At 32.1% G+C, this 18,837-nt stretch overlaps 1 protein-coding gene across 1 annotated transcript in view; it reads right to left on the bottom strand.

The window, feature by feature from the left end:
* LOC114336260 (dual specificity tyrosine-phosphorylation-regulated kinase 2) overlaps window positions 1-14,206 on the bottom strand; it is a 633,699-nt gene extending 619,493 nt beyond the window's left edge. Inside the window, exon 1 of the mRNA XM_050658156.1 lies at window positions 13,935-14,206. Coding sequence (XP_050514113.1) covers window positions 13,935-13,952 — 18 coding nt within the window. The 5' untranslated portion in view covers window positions 13,953-14,206. The remainder of the gene's footprint in view (window positions 1-13,934) is intronic.
* Window positions 14,207-18,837: the final 4,631 nt, after the last annotated feature.

Genomic DNA, 18,837 nt, shown 5'->3' with positions numbered 1-18,837 from the left:
AATATCAAATTTTTCAATTTTATATGAGTTATGTCAAAAATAGGAATTTCGTTAAAGAGTAAAGTACCTTTATATTCCAGAATATCAAAAAATGCTATTATGAAAAGTTGTTTGAAATTAGAAACTATGTCTAAATATACAATTACATCATTCTAATTGATAAAAAAAATTTCAATTTTTTCTCAAATTACGGATACTCATCATCATTTTATATCAATTATGATAACTATTTTATTATCACTTTTACAAAAAAAAAGTTATTCTTCATAAAATGCTCTCCCTGGTTTAATATCGAAGATACAACCATCAGATATCAAATTTTTTTAATTTTATACGAGGTATGTAAAAAATATGAATTTTTCTTAAGAGTTAAGTGCCTTAATTATTCACAATATTTTAATTACAAGGATGTAATTGAACACTAAAACAAATTTTTTAATTCCAAACAACTTTTCTTTATAACAATTTTCGATATTGTTAAATGTAAAGGTACTTTACTCTTGAGTGAAATTCATATTTTTTGACATACCTCTTATAATATTAATTAAATTTGATATTTGATGATTGCACCTTAGATTATATACGATACTTTTTTTCGTAAAACTGATAATAAAAAAGTTATCAGTGGTTCCAAGTTACGCAGACATTGTATAAGAGCTAAAAAAAATTTTTTTGCTGAACATTTATTATTGTTAAAGCTTATTATTAAATGTATTTTAGGTAAGTTTTACAGAAAAAACTTTTGATCACTTTGTATAAACATTTTTTTAGCTGGTAATCTTCGGTTTTTGTATTACATTTTTGTTATCTTTCTCAATATTCTTAAAAAGAAATAGTTTATTTTATTTCTAAAGTATAATAATTTAGTGAATTTTAAAGATTACATCCTAAGCTTTCAAAAAAGTACTTATAAAACTGTAATAGATCTGTTCAAACTTGAGTAATACCGTCTTAAAGTGGTGGTAATTCTATAAAACTACGAAGATTTCAAAAATTACATTTTTTGAGACGTCATATCATTTGAATTAAATTTTTGAGATTTTTTTGAATAAAACATCATTTAGTAAGATGCTTGAAAGGTAAGTTGTACAAAATTGAGAGTTTTATAAGAAAAATTGTATTAGTTGCACATTTTTAAATCATTTTTAAACAAAATTCATGTAAGTCTCACTTTCCGCCAACACCGTACTTATTCCCATATATTTTATTTTTTCTATTCTAACCATAAGATAGCTTAATTGTTCTTCTTTCATGTTCAAGTTGTAAAATTTCATTTGATCCATTAGTTAAAGAATTATATATAAGGAAAGAATTATGTATAAGGAAATAACTCAACCGCGTACTTCGCCGTACGTTAGTTTACAGTGCACCAATGTTTGTGAGAAGGGTGACTTTAGCGTTATAAATAAAAAATTATAGAAGGTACAGATTTCATTTTAGAAAATTCTTTATATAAGGTTTTTTTTGTAAAATTTTCTGAATTTTTCAATGGTCAAGTCAGTTTTTTTCTAAAATTTATATTTTCGGAGTTATTTAAAAAACATCTAATTTCGTAGTTCATTTGTTTAATAAAAAATGAAGCTCCGACTTCTCGAGTAGAACTTTTTGACATGTTGTTTATTAAACATTTCTTAATGAAATTACAAAAAGTTCTATCTTGTTTGATTTTTTCCGAAGTGAAAATTTATATGCACTCCCCTATGTAGAACATATCTAATTTATAATAATATTACAATACAGTAGTTGAATAATATTAATGTACGGGAAATTTTTAAAACAGTAGTTTTCAATGTTTTATATCCTTTATTATTAATTTTTACGAATTTCTTGGTAAACGTTATAAAAATTAATAATTCAGTAAACTTTTACAGATGTAATATAAATTTGGAGAAACAGTGAATCATCTGATTATGGAAAGTTAATACATTTATAATACAAACGTAAATATTGTTTCAAGGTTGTCATTAGAAAACAATACCAAGACGTTGCAATTGTAACATCACTAATTTTGAAAGGTAATTCGAAAAACCACGTTCTTATAACTTTCAATATAATTTATATTACAACTTGTTGACAACTTTTGGGTACATACGTGTCTCTCAACTGATATTACGTTAATTTGGTTTGACCTCGTTACTATAAAATTTATAATTAACTATGCAGAAAATAGTAATTAGTATCGCTAATAAGCATCACACTATTTTAATTATAATTTAAATGACAGGCATTTGCGAAATTTTTATGAAAATAATAAGACACACGGTGCTGCAATATCGACCCAAATATTAAAATAAAAAAAATAGTTATAAACCTCGATGTATAGCTTGTAACACATAAAATACGTAAATATAACTAGAGAAATGAATTAAAAAATAACTTAGTTAAAGTTAGACCATCATGGAAACCACCTACTTATACAAATTAGGTAAGTAAAGTGAATGAACCTCAACCATCGTACAGAAAGTGCGAAATGGAAGAATACACTGCCATACACACACACATTACAAAGTGCCAAGTCCTAAGTGATGTAAGGCAGGAAATCCCTGGTCAACTGAGGTTTGAATCAGAAGGGATTCTAAATCTACCAGTAAGAAAACCGGTCGAAAATCTACCAATAGTCGGACAAACTTTGATGTACGGGAATAGTCGAACATGGGAAGTTTTAATTGTGAAACAGGTTACAGGTTTCGAACGTCATATTGTCGGACAGGACTTCCAATTGATTTGTTACCCTTTCATTAAACTATAATGCAAATATCAGACTGCTATTTATTACCAACATAATTTCTGTCATTTTAAATGTTCTACGTGCCGGACTTATAAAAATGCCCAACATTATTTGACAGGACAAACACTTTTTCATATATTATATAAAGTTTGCTATTGAATAAACTAAAAAACAACCTGCTAGTTTTCACAATCATATACTTGTCAGGATGACACCTTCCACAATTAAAATCACGTCCACAATTAAAACTTCCTCTGTTCCAGTGTTCATATACAACAAAGTTTGTGTGGTAGTGTGGTTTTTGAGAGAGGTGTGTGTGGTTCTATTAAGTAAAAGTCATTATAAAGTGTTCCGTCTTTAAAACCAAGAAATAGTGAAACAAATTGGGAGGTGAGTTTCACAACTATCAATGTATTTACCATTCATCACCTGGGATTACTAAGTTTTCTTTTTTAAAGACATAGAAAGTAATTGCATACAAATAAACAAGACAAAACTAACCTAAAACCATAAATTTTAAAAATATATCGCTCTGATTTTTTGTGCGTTATTGACAAAAATTAAGTATAATATAAAGCGTTCCATACACGTAAAATTAATAAAATACAATAAAATTATATGCCTGATAGTCAAGATCGTGAATTTATGAAATTAAAAGAGTTTATCAAGGAAGAGAACAAGAGATTATCTGAATATTTCATATCTGGTCTTAAGGAGGAAGTAGCCTTCTTAAAAAAAGACATTGATGAACTGAAAGTTGAGAAAGAAAAACAAACTATTAAGAGTTAAAAGACTGGAAACTGAAAATGTAGAACTAAAAAAATCAAATTAAACGAATTGAAAATAAACTAAGAAAAAATAATATTGTTATTTTCGGCTTAAATGTACAAAAGTCAACACTTCTTGAGGATATCATCCAAGAGTTGAACCAGAGACTGGATATAAATTTAGTAAATTCAGATATCAGTGGTTTCAGTGTCTTTGGTAAAAATCCAACAAATAAATCAGTATTGGTAGAATTCGCAACATATTCAGCAAAAATTAGTGTTCTAAAAAAGTGCAAGCTTCTAAAAGGTACAACGGTGTTCATCGCCGAACATCTATCCCCATCTCAACAAGCAGTAAGAAAGGAATTATTAAAATACCAATCTGAACTCAGGTCATCAGGTAAAACGGTGAAGTTCAGAGGAAATAGGCTTATAGTTGATGGGCAATCTTTAACACTGGAAAAACTGTCTATTACTACTACTAACAAGACTGCTGAAGAAACCGACACATTATTGGATGAAACCAGAAGAACAAATCGTTACCCCACTAGAGCAACATCTTCAAAAAATTATCTTTTTTTACTGTATATTGTATTTATAGTTTTTTTTTTCATCTTTTCTTGTTTTCTAGAATAGTTTTAATTTAATAATCAGTAATACTGGTACGCTATATTAATTATTGTAACATGAATTCGTTTCTGGAATACATTAATTACACTCCTATTGATACAAAAGTAGTTGACTCCATAAACGAATATAATTTGAGTTCCAATAAGAACTACTCTTTTCGTATTTTGTACCAAAATAATAGGCCCATTATTAAAAATTTTGATGAGTTTAATATTTACACACAACAAATAGAAAATTATATTGATTGTTTTGTATTAACTGAGACCAGACAAGTGGCATGCATAGATATTTTTAAATTGGATGGATATAATATCCATTATAACGAGGGTAATTTCAATCAAAATGACGGTGTGATAATATTCATAAAAAATAACCTTGACTACGAGGTGGAAATAGTAGAGGTTAAAATTTTTAAATTCTTAAAATTAAAAATTAAACTCAATAACATAATGATACTTATTACAGCAATATACCGTTCGCCTGCAACCTCAGAAAGTGCGTTTATTGTAGCCTTAGAAAATTATTTAAATATAATAAAAGCAGAACCAATCACATATAACATTATTGTTGGTGATATTAATATTGACATGTCCTTTAACGTTTTACCCATACATGTTCAGAATGTCAAGAATATAAAACAATTTAAAAATAAATTAAAGAAATATATTATAGATACGCCTCTTTCAGTTATACATGATTTAATTGAAGTTAGAAAATAAAACAAGTGTTTGAATATTGGACTCATAGTTGTTGTACCAAATTGTGTTTTTTTTTCTCATGTGTTGCTGTTATTTTTTGATAAATACATCGTAGAGATGATGTATTTAAAAAAATTTTTCCAGATTTTGAAATAGAATTATTTAATTATTCAAAAAACAATGTAATGCTCTTTGATTTTTTTTTTGTTCTTTTATTATAACTTTTTATTTTATTATATATAATATTATATATCTAAGTAATAGATATTATATTATTGTATTGCCTGTGAAAATATAGTGTGTACCTGCTCAGGATATTTTGTTACATTACAATGAACCAAATTAACCACTGCACAAGCATTCTGCTTCAAGTGGTATTTTTGTGTTTATTTATAGGGAATTATAATGATTTTAATGTATTACCATTGTATGTATTGTATCTTTTCTCTGAATAAACATTTTATCCAGATTTAGCCATACGGCTCACACTCCCTCTAAGGGGAAAATTGACTCATCCCAGATACCTACGGTATCAAAAGGATTGAGCTCTGGTGGGACTCTTTCCGTGTTATGGAGCCCTAGGTGACTTGGAATGCAGGTGTATCTTCCAGAAATGTTCGTACACATCTGGCCGTCGCGAGTAGTACAGCTTTCTGCATGGTCTTATAAAGATGTTCATTCAAACCCAGCTTTTTTATGCTTTCGAGGAGGGTCTTCGGAATGACTCCAGTAGTAGAAATAATAATCGGTATCGTCTGGGTACTTTGCATTCTCCATTGCCTTCGTATCTGAATTTCTAGATCTCTGTTTTTGGCGATCTTTTCAGTAAATTTACTACGTAGATTATTGTTGTTAGGTATCGCCACATCAATTAGTGTTGTTTGTCTAGAGATCTGGTCTATTATGCGCCACTGTTTGGTCTGTGAGCACAGTGCGGTCCCAGTATAGCTTGTAGTTGCCATCCTCAAGCATACTCTCAGGGACGTATTGATAATACCGGAGGTGGTCTGTTTGGAGAAGTCCCAGCTTGATAGCTATCTCTTGATGAAGCATTTTTCCCACTGCATCATGCCGTTCCTTGTATTCAGTTGCAGCAAATGCCTGGCAGCCCCCTGTAAGATGTTGGATCTTGGGCTTGACATCCATATCGGCATCTGTCGTTTTGAACCTGAGGGTCTTTGATGATATATTTCAGGTAATTTCTGGTTGGTATAACCTGATCCTGAATGGCTAGTAATGAACCCTCCGTTTCAGGGAACATCTTTCCTGATGTCAGCCAGTAATTCGACGCTATATTGTCGACATAATCTTGGCTGACCTCATTGGGATGTCGCCCGTGCAGAGGTTTACACATCCAGGCGCGCACTTTTTCGTCCTTAGTAAGGTGGTTTATGCGCATTTCTGGTTCCCTCAGTTTGATCGGTGTTGTGTCTCAGCCTGCATCTGAAAATAAGTTCTTAAATTAGCAATTGGTTTATCTAATTGCTCACTTATATCCATAAGTCCTCTTCCTCCTAGATTCCGTGGTAATGTTGTTCTTTCTACTGCACTTTTAGGATGGTGTTTTTGTGCCTTTGTGAGGTTTGTTCGTACTTTTCGCTGAAGAGCTTCTATATCTGTTTTTGTCCACTTAACAATACCAAATGAGTAGCTGAGCGCGGAACATGCGTAGGTGTTTAGTGCCTTAAACAAATTTCTACTGTTAAGGTGTGAGTGAAGCAGCTGTTTTACCCTTCGTATAAACTCAGTAGTCATCTCTGTTTTCATTTGTTTATGGTCAATTTTCCGCGCTTGCTTTACTCCAAGATATTTATACATATCGTTTTCACCCATGGCCTCGATGTTCTGGCCATTTTGCATATCGAATCCTCCGGGCTGTACTTTTCCTCTGACTATATTTAAAATACGGCACTTGTCTAGTCCGAAGTGCATACTAATATTATTAGAAAAAGTTTCTACAGTTTTTAGCATCTCGTCGAGTTGGTTTCGAGTGGAAGCCATTAATTTCAAATCATCCATGTACAATAAATGATTAAGCTTCGCCACCACATTGTTGTTATTTTTGATGCTAAAACCTGCATCTGTGGAGTTCAATAGCTGAGATAGTGGGTTCATAGCTAGACAGAACCACAGAGGACTCAACGAATCTCCTTGAAACAGGCCCCGGCTGATTGCGATATTTTCAGTTTCGATGATATTTTCACCAGGTATTTGAAGGTGAATTCTAGTTTTCCACTCTGTCATTATATGTTGTAAAAAGGTCACTATATTATCATCGACTTTATATATTCTCAATATATCTATAAGCCATTCGTGCGGCACTGAACCAAAGGCCTTCTTGTAATCATCAAACATTTTATTATTATTATTATTACTAGACACAGTTAAGCTATTAACAAATTTTCAGCTTGCTATTAATAAACTTTTTTTTGGTACGCGGGATCCAGGCCTAATAGGGTCACAATCTTGGACATGAAAACTAGTCAAGTATTTATAAAAGACAAAGTAGAACCTGCTGGGAAGCAATTTAGAAGTAATCATGATGATGATTAGAAGATTCAGATCAAAATTCTCTTTAATTTCTCCCTATTAATTTTTGAATTATTATTTTTTTTTGGTTTCCGATTTTCACACATTCTGTTAATAATATATCCGTTTCATTACGAGTTGTTTCTGATTCATATAGATCATAACAGTTCTATGTTATATTCCGATCATTCCTCCGATGTTTTCTTTATCATTTTTCTTGCTTACATTTTCGTTATGATATTCCGTTATGATAGAAAAGTCAATTTCTTCAAAAATGTTATTTTATTCCTTATATTAAAAGGTAAATTAAGCAAGTAAATAATATACATACCTACTCGTATATTGGCAGTCACAACACGCACAAACTTGTTTCATTTACAGTTACAGAGAAAAAGATGTCGATAGTCTGTTTTGTATGTGAATAATTTATAAAATAATTTTGACACAAACTTATGAATAAGAAATTGAGGACCTACTTTAGACCCGAGAACACTTCAGAAATATTCATAAATAATGTATGTAGTTAGCTTTGAAGGATATTTCAATTATTTGCATATTAGAGGAGAGACATAAAATGTTTTTGTTGCTTATCTAGTGATTTCTGCAATAGAGCATTTTATATTGACGAAACGAACAAAAAAATAATTAAACAATACATGATAACTTGTTAGCCAGGAGGAGAAAAACAAAAAAAAACAGTAAACTTTAAACATCAAGGAAAGGACTTCTTAAAGTACCGTCTGCCCAAGGAAGTTGGCAATCATAATAGCTGTTTTTGATGGCTAGCTAGCGATCGGCATTGATACCAACTACGCTTATTCTTCAACCAAGACTCATGTCTTCAACCTACAGATTTTCTCCCTTAAATCTTTCCCTATATTATGAGTATCAAAATTTCAGATTTTTTTCCTCCTACACACCAGCATGTGGTCCAGGTTTTCCAATCTTCGTGTTTGTATTATGGTGATTATTTCTGTCAATAAGTAAGCCTGGAAGAGGAAAAAATGCCAAATGACTGGATGCTGGCTAGAATCTGCCCCATACATAAAAAAGGAGATAAACAAACATGTGAAAATTATAGGGGAATAGCACTCCTAGAGACAGGGTATAAGATAATAGCACAATGCATACGTGGAAGACTGAACGAATACATGGAGGATACTGTGGGAGAGTACCAGGCAGGCTTTCGATCCAACCGTTCGGTAACAGACCAGATTTTCACGCTAAAAGAATTACAAGTAAATTGCTATGAGTACAAAACGACCCTGTATGCGCTGTTCGTAGATTTCAAACAGGCATATGATCGTATAAATAGAAAAGAAATGTACCGTGCTCTGAAACAACTACAAATCCCCAAAAAATTGATTAGCTTGATTGAAATGACGTTGGCAAAAACGAAAAGCGAAGTAGTGTGGAAAGACATCTCAGAGGACTTCGAAATCAAACAAGGACTCAGGCAGGGTGACCCAACGTCAACCACGTTGTTCAATCTTGTTCTTGAAGTAATAATGAGGAATTGCAGCAAAAAAATGGAAGAAACCATATTTAAAAACGAACATCAATGTATTTCTTTTGCGGATGATCTAACAATATTAGCAAAATCAAAAAAAGAATTGAAAAGAATTGTGACAAAGATAGAAAAAGAAGCAAATAGTTTTGGTCTAAAGATAAATGAAAAGAAAACTAACTACATGATAATGGCTGATACACAGCAAGACAATGAAGAGTTTATAAAAATACAAGGGGAGAAAGATTACATATACAGTTTTGACAGAGTGGAAGAGTTTACTTACCTTGGTGTGAAAGTAAGGGAAAATGGACATGAAGATAAAGAAATAGAATCCAGAATTACAAAAGGCAACCAGAAATACGGAATGCTGAGATCCTTAATGAAGTCGAAGTTTGTTTCAAGAAAAACAAAAGAAAGAATTTACAAGACAGTGATTAGAGCTACGGTTGTATATGGAGCTGAATTATGGGTTTTAAGAAAGGCAGATGAAGAAAGATTAGAAAGATGGGAGAGGAAAATTCTCCGATCAATTTACGGCGGCATAAATACACAAATGGGATGGAGAAGAAGGAAAAATAAAGAGTTGGAAGAGCTGTATACGGAACCAAAAAATCACCGCAATAATAAAGGCGCATAGAATAAGATGGCTGGGACATGTGCAAATATTGGAAAACCATAGAATGACCAGGATGATATTGAACAGGAAACCAGTAGGGAAAAAAAGGAAAGGAAGACCCCGTAAAAGATGGTTTGACAGCGTCCAAGCAGATTTACGAGAATTAAAAATAGATAACTGGAGAAACAAGGTATTAGACCGAAAAGAATGGAGAGGAGTGGTAAGAAGAGCGCAAGAGAAATTGTAACAGAAGAATGTGCCATGAATTGTAAAATGAGAGCTATATATATGTATATATTTATATGGTGTATTTTTTAAATAGACAAATTAATATTGTATATTTTATGTATAGTAAAAAAAATGTAATTGTGTTTTTCACGCCCAGGGCCTACATGGCCTGTTGATCAAAATAAATAATAAGTAAGCCCGTTTAAATATTTAATTGTTGATAAATACTTCATTTTCTTCGATCGTTCGTAAGGATGTTGTGGCATCATCAACTTCTAAATTGCATGCAATATGAGCTTTTGTGAGGAATGAAATCTATGGTAAAATATGGTTTTATACGTATCATTCTGTGGTATATCCAAATTTCAAAGGGCCATCAGTTTGGCAGTAAATGGCAATGAAAAAAATTACTTCTCGAGAGGGGCATAAAAAAATTAATGCTCGAGAGAGGCACAGTGCTGTTTTGTAATATAACTGTCATTCCAAACAATTTAGTGAATTTTGTCATCGCTAATGTGGCCTTTGAAAAGCGTCTACGTATTTTGTACAATACTGACTACTTACGCAATGCCAAAAAATGAAAAATTTTAATTTTTGAAATAGTTTCAATTCAATATGCTAAAAATATTAGAATTTTATTTTTCTTTAATTACGGGAAGAAAACATGTAAAAATTTTCCCATCAAAGGTACTAATTTTTAGGAAAGTTGGTTTGAACCATTGAAAAAATACTTAATTTTGATATTATGATACTGAGAAATTTGGGATTGAGTTTTCGTTTTAAGGGTATAGGCGCAAAATGTCGCCTGTCAAAATGTTCAATGTGTTTTAATTGTATTCATTTTTTTTCGGACCCTGAGAAAACTAATAGGTATTTTTGAAAAATTTAAACAGAATGAAAGATTCGGCCGAGGGCCGAAAGTCCCTGAAAACTTCTATAATGTTTATTTTAATAAGTTACAGGGGTGAAAAAAGGAGAAAATTTAGTGTGACTTTTAATTTCAAATATCCCATTCAAAAGAAACTTTTTGCTTATTCTGAGGGACCTTCGGCCCTCTGTAATAAAGCAATCTTTCATTCTGTGTTTAAATTTTTCAAAAATACTTATTAGTTTTCTCAGTATTAAAAACAATGAATACATTTAAAACACATTGAACATTTTGTTGCGCCTATGCCCTTAATTGCCTTAATCCTTATTTTTAGGCAAGAAAATATTGCTTAAATTCACACAAACTTTTGGTCCACTATTTGGCACAATATGAAAGATTAAAATAGAATGAATCTACATAAAATATTGTGGTCCTGAAATTAAAAGGATTTGGAACTGTAGTATAAGGATGTTTTACAACAGACATAGGAGGATTTTTGAAACAGAATACACCATACACCTGATCGAACTTAAATCTATCCGTGTTAAACTTAGATTTCAAATACTTAAATACAGTATATCCTGGTTCCAGAAAACTCAAAAATGGAAAACAAGATAAGAAAGAAAAACGTATTCCCAGAGATTAAGTATAATATTGTGGACAAACTGATAGTCAATATAACTTAGACGAAAAGACTTAGACTTCTCGTGAGATTTTTTGCATAATCCTTTTCATGAGATACTACAGAATAAAGTTCAAGAAATCGGACATATGCGATCTACCATGCAATCTACCAAACACTCTACCAGCTTTATTAGGAGAAAACTGTCCAGTAAAGTAAAAGACTTATTAGACTATCTAATTTCAATCAATAGTTTGTATTAATTCTAGTTATTTTGTTATTTGTTAAAACTCATTATTAACCTTGGTAAACTAAGTAATGCCGCTAATAACCTGTTGGTGGATGCGGTAACATTTCTTTAATAAAAAAAAAGTCACACATGCGAAAAGTGGTCCTATTTTATTTACATAAACAAATTGTAAAAATAAATTTTTTTGACAAGGACAATTTTTTTACGTTTTATTGGATCATTCTGAACCTAAAAGGTCTCTTGTAATTTTTCTCTAAAGTTGATGGTTTTCCAGTTATAAACAATTTAAACTAAAAAAAAAACGAAAAATTACGATTTTCAAGGCTCAAAAACACAGTCAAGTAAAAATATTATTTTTAAATTCACCAAGTTCTAAATTCAAGTTTAAACCTTGTTCTGTCAGCTGCCAGTAAGTATTTTGGGATTATTTTATTTTAAAATATTGTTTTTAATTGTGAATGAACCGCTAACAAGACACTGTTATAAATTTATAAATATTACCACTGCCGTGCTTTTTATTAATTAAAACAAAATAAGTCCAAAATACTCATATGAGGCTGATGAAGGTTTAAACTTGAATTTAGGCATTTGATGATTTCAAAAAAATATTTTTTACTTGTTGGTTACAGCTACAGCCTTGAAAAACATAATTTTTCGCATTTTTCAGCTTTAAATAATTCTTTTTAACTCAAAACCAATCTTTAGAAAAAAAAATGCAGCAGACATTTATTCAGAAGGATCCAAAAAACATAAAAAAATTGTCCTAGGCGAAAATGTAAATCTTTTACAAATTGTTTAAAAAAATTGTTTAAATAATATAGTTGGAAGCACTTTTTGCATAATTGACTTATATTGACTCTTATTTACGGGTATTTTACGAATGTGATTATGCAAAAAAATCTTGTAGGAATATTTTTTTAAGCGAATCCGAGCTTCTAGCCTTATCTAATAAGTGCTTCATTAACAATTAAAAAATAATATTTTAAAATAAAACAAGCCCAAAATTTTCATAAAAATCTGATAGATTTAAGAAGGTTTGACCTTGCATTTATACATTTGCTAAATTAAAAATAATATTTTTTACTTGTGTTTTAGAGCCTTGAAAATCGTCATTTTTCGTTTTTTTTTTTTTCAATTTTAAATTTTTAAATCAATTTAATTTTAAATTTTTTCGAAAACGATGTAGTTTATACAAAAATTACAAGATACCTTTATTGTTCAGAATGATCCAAAAAAACTAAACAAAAATTTTTACTTACAGGCAAAAAAAATAATTTTATCTACTCTATGTCATATTATGTATAAGTTTTTAGTTTGTGAAAACTGTCATTATAGATAGCAGTGCGTGAAGGGTTTAAAGTGTGCGTGAAGTAACAATGTATTTTAAATGGGATTTACTTCTTCGCACTGTTTATGACATACTTTCATATAATCAAATATCCTTAACTTTTGCGTTGTCATGGTGATGACATATGTATATGAACAATAAATTACAACAAAAATTTTGATCATTTTGTGGTTTGAAAGAAATTAGAATTTTTAAATGTCAAAGTTCTAAAAATTGTAGAACAGAAATGAATTCCAGTGACGAAGAGTTACAGTTTTTTTATTTGTTTATCGTAGATAAAATATTATATGAAACTGTGCGCGAAGTACTTTTTGCGAACTTACGCGATATATAGCACTCGCTCCGTTGTCGCTCGTGCTCTAAACATCGCGTGCGTTCGCAAAAAGCATACTTCACGAACTGTTTCATAAATAACTATTTACAAATTGTTTAAAAAAATTGTTTATGAATTAGGACCACTTTTCACATGGACGACCTCTTGAACCTTATTTTAGGGTATCTTATGAAAGTGATTATGCGAAACAAACCTCATGGGAATATTTTTTCAAAAAAATCCGAGGTTTTAGCCTTTTTTGAATTTTAACTTAATTGCCTATTATTTATTAAGTACCTATAATGAGATTATCAGTAGTAATTGCACAAGAGCTCTAAAATTATCGAATTTTTCCCGAGTGACACTTTGAGAGTTTTAAGTGTCACGAGGGCAAAGAGATCGAGTGCAATTTGTTGCGATTATTTCATGAATAAAACTGTTCAAAACCAAAATTTTATTGTAATTTATTTATGTAAGTACAAATTAATACAATTAAACACACAGTTGTTATAAATATTTGACGGTTGAAAGTTATCACTTTTATAATTTTTAAAACATTAATTGTCATTAATGTCATTGACGACGGGATACTATCAAAAATTATCAGTTTAATTTTTATTTCTGTAGCTTTCTATTGGTCAGAATCTCCTATGAAATATAATATATGTAATTTGTAATTATTAATAATTATTATACAATTTATATTATATATTATAAATTATATAATAATTATGAATAATTACATATATTATATTGATATTATCAAATTTAAAAATATATTAAAAAAATATTTCAAAAAAAAATAATGTGTATTAAAAAAAACTGACCTGCTCAAACACCAACATACTGCCGAGTTATCCAAAAATATCAAATAAAAAATAGTCTAGTTGAGCTACCCAAATAGCAACTGTATTAGCACTCAAAACATTACAATAAACTCAACACAACAAACCGAAAACAGCTGACGATCGGAATCAGCTGCGTGCGTTCGAAATTTCCGCTTCGACTTGCTGCGCGCTTTCAGTTGACTGACTGGACGACTTCACTGGCCTTTGCTAGACACTCGCAGCACACTGTCTCACTCGATATCAGATCATTCACTTTGGACGCGGTGGATCATGTGGGGGAATTTACTACTATAATAAAAGGTATATTCATTGTACTGTCGATTCTGGTGATAATAATCAGTTACCTGGTTTTTTTGTTTACTCACATATTCGGCAGATGAACGACGGTGATAGCTTATCAGAAAAGTGAATCCAGATATGCAAATATAATCAAATGATTCATTGTTATGCGAATAAAGTGAATTTTTAAACATTGGATTGAATTAATCTAAATTCTAGATGATTACAACAGCAAACATAATTTTTATTTTCTTAATGTTTGACAGCACTTTGGAGGACCACAATAATTATCAGGTAGTAGGTAATAGACGTCTAGACGTGCACAATCAGAGCAAAAATCAGGTTGAGAATATCATTAATCACAGAAATTTAAAACGAACGAAGCATTGGGACATCGAGAGAAAATGCAAAATGAGGAAATCCGAGAAAGTTACGAACATGAAATTGGACAGGTCTAAGTACAGTAGATCAGAGCAATGATGTCGAAAGGATGTGGCAACAAAGGGAAAACTCAATTACAGAGTCAGCAGAACTAATAATATAAAAAAGCAGGAAGAGAACAAGGAAATGGTTTGATAGAGAATACCAAGAAAAACTACAAGACAGGCAGAAAATGCGAAACATTATGATTTAACAAGAAACAACAGGTAATAGAAAGAAAACTATGCAACAACACGTCTAGTCGAGAAAAAAGAAAACTTATTAGAGTGAAAAAAAAAAGAAATACGAACAACGGCAATATGAAGAAATGGAAACAAATAAACAAAAGTCAAATAGTCGAGCAGTTTACAAATGAGTGTCAAACGAAACGGGAGGCTGCGTGTCTGTACTCACAAAAAACAAGGATGAATAATTAATAATCAACGAAAAGGAACTGCTCCAAACATGGCAAGAATATTTCAAAAATTTACTTAACATACATCAAGAGGAAGAACATGGAGAAGATATATATCTTGAGGTGGACCTACCGTAGAGGACACAAACAGATGAAACACTGCAAACAATTAACAAATTAAATACCGCAAAAGCTTCGGGCTCCGAAAATATACCGGCTGAATTCCTTAAGCACAAAGGAGAAACTTTTCACATTTAGGTATATGGTATAAAGAGAAAATACCAACAAAATGGCACGAAAGTGTAATAATCCTCATCCATACAAAGGTAGACAAAACCAAATGCTCTATTTACAGAGGCATCTCTATAAAATCTTATCGAACATATCATTAAGAGGCTAACAGCTTTTGTAGAAAATTTCATAGAGTAATACCAAGTCGGATTCAGAAAAAATATATCGACCATAGATCAGATATTTACTTTAAGGCAGGTGCTTCAAAAAGGATACGAATTCAATAGAACTATCCATTAAAACTATCCGGCAAGCGTACGGCAGCATTAAAAAGGATCATATAATTATGTGGAATGCAATGGCAGAACTTTCAGTTCCAAAAAATGTATAGCGACACGCTTCATTTATTATTTTTTTAATTACTGATTTTAAATATTAACTTTCTTTTCTAAACAAAAATAATATGGGTCATTTAAAATTCACAATTCTTTCTATATGAAACCAGATGGTAATGGCCTGTACAGTCTCAGTTTAAAAATGCCCCAATAAATAGTAAACCTTATCAGACCTTATGTCAATGACTCACTTTTTTAATGCATTCAAGGACGCTTCTTGACAGAAATGTTTTCAGCTTTTAAAACATCAGATAAAGGGGCAGCCTCTTTATGTCGATAAATTAGTCTTTAACGTAAAACAACATACATGTGTTTTTTTCAGTATAGTCACAACAGGCACCCGGCGCGGACACACCACCATACTCGAAAAGTATAACAAACCCTCTTTCGAGAAATATTCACGCTATTTTACCGACACAAATAAATATATTATTGACAAGTTGTTATTTTTACACTTATTTTAATTTAAGTTAATTGATTCCGTTAACCACCAACGGAACATTGGTGACCCCGACGTGATACAATCAAAAGCAGCCTAGAAAACCCATATCACGGTCCTTTTCCTGTAGTCAAACTAGGAGACAAGACTTTTGTCGTCCGTGTAAATGGAAAAGAAATAACAATTTCCATAGACAGATTGAAATCGGCGTACGAGCTTCACGAAAATATCCATTACGAGCCAGGAAAAATGACAGTGTCCAGCAAAACGAACCCAGACAATGAGAACAGCAGACCGAAGAGAAAAACAAGATTCACTAGAAGATACCAAGCAAGTGTCAGTTAAAACATTTTTTAGCGAATTCAGTGATTTTTTTCCTCGTATAAACATTGCGTTGTTTTTTTTCTCTGTTATTTTCAATTTTCATTATATGTATTGATGGTATCTTACCCATATTAAGCTGCACCCCCCACCATGGCGAATAAAGTTCGGACTAGGCAAAAAATTTAGTGCTATTTATGTGCTAATTAGTTGCTCTATTCCGAATTTTGTTGCTCAAACCGTTTACCAGGAAATCGCGTTGAAAGTGGGGGGTGCAGGTTAATGTAAAGCTGCACCCACCCACACCGAAAAAAGCTCAAACTTCTTGATTTTTTTGGTGATAAATTTAGTGCTATTTATGTGCTAATTAGTTGCTCTATTCCGAATTTTGTTGCTCAAACCGTTTACCAGGAAATCGCGTTGAAAGTGGGGGGGTGCAGGTTAATGTAAAGCTGCACCCACCCACACCGAAAAAAGCTCAAACTTCTTGATTTTTTTTGGTGATAAATTTAGTGCTATTTATGTGCCAATTAGTTGCTCTATTCCGAAATTTGTTGCTCAAACCGTTTAACAGGAAATCGCGTTGAAAGTGGGGGGGTGCAGGTTAATGGAAAGCTGCACCCACCCACACCGAAAAAAGCTCAAACTTCTTGATTTTTTTGGTGATAAATTTAGTGCCATTTATGTGCTAATTAGTTGCTCTATTCCGAATTTTGTTGCTCAAACCGTTTACCAGGAAATCGCGTTGAAAGTGGGGGGGTGCAGGTTAATGGCAAGCTGCACCCACCCACAACTAAAAAAGCTCAAACTTCTTGATTTTTTTTGGTGATAAATTTAGTGCTGTTTATGTGCTAATTAGTTGCTCTATTCCGAATGTTGTTGCTCAAACCGTTGACCAGGAAATCGCGTTGAAAGTGGGGGGGTGCAGGTTAATGGAAAGCTGCACCCACCCACACCGAAAAAAGCTCAAATTTCTTGATTTTTTTTATGAAAAATTTAGTGCTGTTTATGTGCTAATTAGTTGCTCTATTCCGAATTTTGTTGCTCAAACCGTTTACCAGGAAATCGCGTTCAAATTGGGGGGGTCAACCTTAATGGCAAACTGCACCCACCCACACCGAAAAAACTTCAAACTTATTGATTTTTTTGGTGATAAATTTAGTGCTATTTATATCCTAATTAGTTGCTCCAATCCGAATTTTGTTGCTCAAACCGTTGACCAAGAAATCGCGTTGAAAGTGGAGGGTGCAAGTTAATGGCAAGTTGCACCCACCCACACCGAAAAAAGCTCAAACTTCTTGATTTCTTTGGTGAAAATTTAGTGCTATTTATGTGCTAATTAGTTGCTCTATTCCGAATTTTGTTGCTCAAACAGTTGACCAGGAAATCGCGTTCAAAGTGGGGGGGTCCAGCTTAATGGAAAGCTGCACCCGCTCACACCGAAAAAAGTTCAAACTTATTGATATTTTTGGTGATCAATTTAGTGCTATTTATGTGCTAATTAGTTGCTACAATCCGAATTTTGTCGCTCAAACCGTTGACCAAGAAATCGCGTTGAAATTGGGGCGGTGCAAGTTAATGGCAAGTTGCACCCACCCACACCGAAAAAAGCTCAAACTTCTTGACTTTTTTGGTGAAAAATTTAGTGCTATTTATGTGCTAATTACTTGCTCTATTTCGAATTTTGTTGCTCAAACCGTTTACCAGGATATCGCGTTCCAAGTGGGGGGTCCAGCTTAATGGCAAGCTGCACCCACTCACACCGAAAAAAGCTCAAACTTCTTGATTTTTTTGGTGAAATATTTAGTGATTTAGTGCTATTTATGTGCTAATTAGTTGCTCTAATTCGAATTTTGTTGCTCAAACCGTTGACCAAGAAATCGCGTTGAAAGTGGGGGGGTGCAAGTTAATGGCAAGCTGCACTCACTCACACCGAAGAAAGCTCAAACTTCTTGATTTTTTTGGTGATAAATTTAGTGCTATTTATGTGCTAATTAGTTGCTCTATTCCGAAATTTGTTGCTCAAACCATTTACCAGGAAATCGCGTTGAAAGTGGGGGGGTGCAGGTTAATGGAAAGCTGCACCCACCCACACCGAAAAAAGCTCAAATTTCTTGATTTTTTTTATGATAAATTTAGTGCTATTTATGTGCTAATTAGTAGCTCTATTCCGAATTTTGTTGCTCAAACCGTTGACCAGGAAATCGTTCAAAGTGGGGGGTCCAGCTTAATGGCAAGCTGCACCCACTCACACCGAAAAAAGCTCAAATTTCTTGATTTTTTTGATGAAAAATTTAGTGCTGTTTATGTGCTAATTAGTTGCTCTATTCCGAATTTTGTTGCTCAAACCGTTGACCAGGAAATCTCGGTCAAAATGGGGGC

This window comes from Diabrotica virgifera, chromosome 8 (genome assembly GCF_917563875.1).
Source record: "Diabrotica virgifera virgifera chromosome 8, PGI_DIABVI_V3a".
In the NCBI taxonomy this organism is placed as follows: Eukaryota; Metazoa; Arthropoda; class Insecta; order Coleoptera; family Chrysomelidae; genus Diabrotica; species Diabrotica virgifera.
The sequence above is the reverse complement of the archived record's forward strand: the minus strand, read 5'-3'. Positions and strand labels throughout refer to the sequence as shown.